The sequence below is a fragment of the Sinohyriopsis cumingii genome, chromosome 6 (genome assembly GCF_028554795.1).
Source record: "Sinohyriopsis cumingii isolate HCF-2022 chromosome 6, ASM2855479v2, whole genome shotgun sequence".
NCBI lineage: Eukaryota > Metazoa > Mollusca > Bivalvia > Unionida > Unionidae > Sinohyriopsis > Sinohyriopsis cumingii.
The window spans coordinates 113,388,302-113,392,592 of NC_142966.1; the positions used below are offsets into that span (position 1 = coordinate 113,388,302).

Here is a 4,291-nt window from a genome sequence, read left to right on the forward strand (position 1 = left end):
TAATTTCAGCATTTGTCCCGTCAACACCTCTGACGGTACTTAACACTAAAAGTTTCCAGGTCACAAGGTTCCTTCACAGCTTTGTTTGACATCATTACTAAATAGATTTGCTCACCTGAAATAGCATTGCATCATGAGTAAATCAGGGTAGCCAATAAGCCAAGTGACATAAGAGCCGATAACGTACAGGCCGATAAATGGAGATATTTTACCTCCATTTATAGGCCTGTACATTGTCGGCTCTTGTGCTCTTATCAGGCGTCAGGAGGATATTTCTGGAAGCCCTGGTCAGGCGTCGGCACAGCATATCATGGGGATGGATTTATGGGACATTTGCCTTGAATAGGACATGACGGCCGCAATGGTTTCCATTTCGTTATAAACTAAAAGGATACCTAGTCTTCACAATATTTGCCTGCATCGACATAGATCCTATTGGAACAAAAGCCAGGATGTTGTCTTGCCTAGAACATGTGTCATAATCAGGAATATGACATAACGATTGCCAACATTTCACTTAAACAGTTATATAACTTTTGTAAATTAATCTCTACCATTCTAATATATGATAACATTTTACATCAGTGAACGAAACATGTACCTGCAACTCTCGACTTTAGTATCGGAAATTTAAGGCACCCGGAAATCAAGTAAAATAATGTACATCGAGAAAGAATGATTGGCATTCTGCAAGGGTTTGTATGCCCGCTTTCTTGACGACATTGTTAATGGATACACACCTTAATGTAAAGAATATGTAGTATATTTTCAGATGATAAAATTATAACTGATTTAAATAGAGCCAACGCTTTGATATTAATTTTAATTATAACGTATTTATTATAAAAATGTCCCAAGGTAATATCATCATAAGATAATGTGATATAGCTGAGACCATCCGCCTTTTCACATAAATACTGTTTCATGCCTAATTAAAACACTTTTTGTAAATAAACATGCAAGGGCGAATTGTCAAATAGATTTAAGATAAGAAAACAAATATTTTTACTGTATATTTAACCCAGATAATGCACACTACATTAAAATGATCGTTAAAACAATGATACAAGATATACATTGTGTACTTAGTTCCTGTTAGTATCCAACGCTTCTTGAGACAAACAATTGAAATTAGCTTCAGGAAAAACGCTGACCTTAGCGTTTTACTGGAATGCAGCGAACGAACTTGAATTATTAAACAAGGTATTTCAGCTCTTCATGATCAACACGGTGAATGAACACACTTAGTAATGACACCCTCTGAACAATATAGTCATCTACTCTTCAATGACTTGCTAAAATATTATTTTTTTTTGTAGAGACTCCATCAACGCGATACGTGTGCCAGAATGAAACCATGCTTGAAACATGTTGTTTGACGGTATTGCAAAAGCATAAAAAGTACGTTCTAAGGCAAATTGAACTTAACTAGCCCCATGTACAATGCTCATAATTAATTTTAGATGAAGGTAAGGCATTAGGCTTATGTTTCTTAGACGACTTCAAGTTTGTATTTAAAACGATTACGTTCATTACTGAAAGTTAGTTAGTTTTGCCCGTCACCCCTGCCGGGGTATAGGCCGCCCACAAAAGATCGCCAGAGGCTTCTGTCCTGTGCCATCCCTTCAAGCTGACTCCAGGTGTGACCCATCTTAGTGATGTCCTCCTCAAGGTCGCGTCGCCAGTTGTTTCTTGGTCGTCCCCTTCTCCGTTTGCCTTGAGGGTTCCATTTCAATGCCTGTCTGGTAATGTTGGTTGGCGGCTTACGTAGGGTGTGTCCTATCCAACCCCACCTTCTCTTCTTGATCTCGTCCTCTACTGGAAGCTGGGAGGTTCTCTACCACAGGTTGGTGTTGCTGATGGTGTCTGGCCAGCGGATCTGGAGAATTCTTCTTAGGGAGCTGTTGATGAAGGTCTGAACTCTCTTTACGGTCGAATTGGTGGTTCTCCAGGTCTCTGCTCCATACAGTAGGACTGACTTCACGTTGGAGTTGAACAGTCTGATCTTGGTAGTTAAGGAAATTTCTTTGGCTCTCCAGATGTTCTTGAGCTGTATGAAAGCTGCTCTCGCCTTTCCGATCCTTGTCTTGACATCTGCGTCTGTGCCACCCTGCTGGTTGATAATGCTGCCCAGGTACGTGAAGGACTCCACTTCTACCAGGGGACTTCCCTGCAGTATGACTGGGTTGTTACTGGCATAATTGATCTTGAGGATCTTGGTCTTGTCTTTGTGGATGTTGAGGCCAACCTGTGTTGATGTGGCTGCCAGTACGTCGGTGTTGTCCTGCATTTGCTGCTGCCAATGGGACAGGATTGCTAGGTCATCGGCAAAATCCATGTCCTCAAGTTGATTCCACAATGTCCACTGGATCCCATTTCTCAGCCCATTGGTGGACGTCTTCATAATCCAGTCGATGGCGAAAAGGAAGAGAAACGGCGACAGCAAGCAGCCTTGCCTCACGCCAGTCTGCACTAGGAAGCTGTCTGTGAAATGTAGAGTGTAGAATTCCACTCCAACGATTGCTCGACTATGATGCGAAGAGTAGCTATTTGGTCCGTACACGTTCTGTTCTGCCTGAAGCCCGCTTGCTCATCTCATAACTGTAGGTCAACGGCCTCCTTCATCCTCTCCAAGAGGACCCGGTTGAAGACTTTCCCTGGTACTGATAAGATGATAAGAGTGTGATTCATCTGCAGTTGGAGCAGTTGCTGAGGTCGCCTTTATGTGGGATCTTGATGAGGTGTCCCTCCTTCCAGTCAGTCGGTATGTCTTCTTCCTCCAAGATCTTCTCAAAGAGGTGGTATAGCATTTCCACTGAATCATCTAAGTCTGCTCTGAGGGCTTCTGCTGGGATGTCATCAGGTCCAGCTGCCTTGCAGTTCTTCAGCTGGATGATGGCTTTCCTGATCTCGTCTCTGGTGGGATTGTCACAGCTTATGGGGAGATCTGCATTGTGGGGCTGGCCTGTTCAAGAGTTCTTCAAAATGTTCTGCCCATCTCTTAATTTGGTGTGCTGTACTTGCCGGACAGCTTCTTGGTGATGTCGTACAGCTTCTTCATCTTTCCACTTCTTGTCGCTTCTTTTGCCTCTGCTGCCATTCCTTCAACATAGTTTCTCTTGTCTATCTTGATGCTTCTTTTCACTTCTCTGTGGGTGTCAGTGTACTCATTTTGTACCTTTACGTTTTTTAGTTCTTGTCCTACTGCTATTTACTGCTGCTTATTTCTGTTTACGCTCCTGGATTTTGCGCATTGTTTCGGCTGAAATCCACTCTTTCTGCTGGTGCTTCATGGGGCCTAGTACTTCCTGGAATGTTGATTTTATTGCCTCTTTAACATTCTGCCATTTGTTGTTTGCATTGTTTTCCTCATCTACAGGAAGCTCTTGTAGCACTTGGTACTTGTTTTTAGGCATCAGACTGTATTCTTCTTTAGTTTTTGCATCTTTCAACAGGCTGATGTTATACTTTGTTTTCTTCTCTTTTGTGCCCATTCAGTTCTTCTTCAGCTTAAGTTTCAGCCTTGCGACAACTAAGTGGTGGTCATATGCTACATCTGCTCCCTCTTCACCATCACATCTTGCAGGGATCTTCTGAACGTCTTGGCTATGCAGATGTGGTCAACCTGATTTTCGGTCACATGGTCTGGTGAATCCATGTGTTCTTGTGGAATCTCCTGTGGGGAAGGATGGTACCCCCAATGACCAGGTTGTTCAGTGCACAATGGTCTGCAAATCTCTCTCCATTTTTGTTCATCTCGATCAGGCCGTGGATCCCCATGGCTTGTTCATACCCTGTGTTGTCTGACCCAACTTTGCCACCCATGAGGATGTTGATGTCTTTGTCTGGGAAGTTCTCTACTATATTCTGTACTCTGTTGTAAAACTGGTCCTTATCTTTTTCTTCACCGTCATTTGTTGGAACGTAGCACTGTATGACGTTCATCTTTATTTTCTCCTTCTTGTCCTAAACGTTGCCGTGAGGATTATGGGCTACTGTGGTTCCCATCCTATCAGTGCATTATATGTATGATGCGCATTATCTTCCTAATGCCTTAAATACAGTAGCATCTCTCCTGTCATCAGTCTTCTTTGTCCAGATTGAGTCCATATTGTCTCGCTAATGCCCAGTAGGGATAGGTTGTAGTTCTTCGTCTCTGCTGCTACCTGTGCTCTTTTTCCTGCCTCATACATTGCCCTCACATTCCATGTTGCGATGTTAATTTTCCTGTTTGATAGAAGGGTGGCCTGCTTTATGGCTTCCGCGGGCTCGCGGTTTTCACCACACAGCA

The 4,291-nt window shown here is 43.0% G+C and overlaps 1 protein-coding gene across 1 annotated transcript; it reads right to left on the minus strand.

Annotated features, from left to right (window-relative positions):
* Positions 1-3,636: 3,636 nt before the first annotated feature.
* On the minus strand, positions 3,637-3,945 carry LOC149797746 (protein CFDP2-like). Its single transcript, XM_089960798.1, has one exon. The coding sequence runs from the start codon at positions 3,943-3,945 to the stop codon at positions 3,637-3,639; it is 309 nt and encodes a 102-aa protein (XP_089816924.1).
* Between the last annotated feature and the right edge of the window lie 346 nt (positions 3,946-4,291).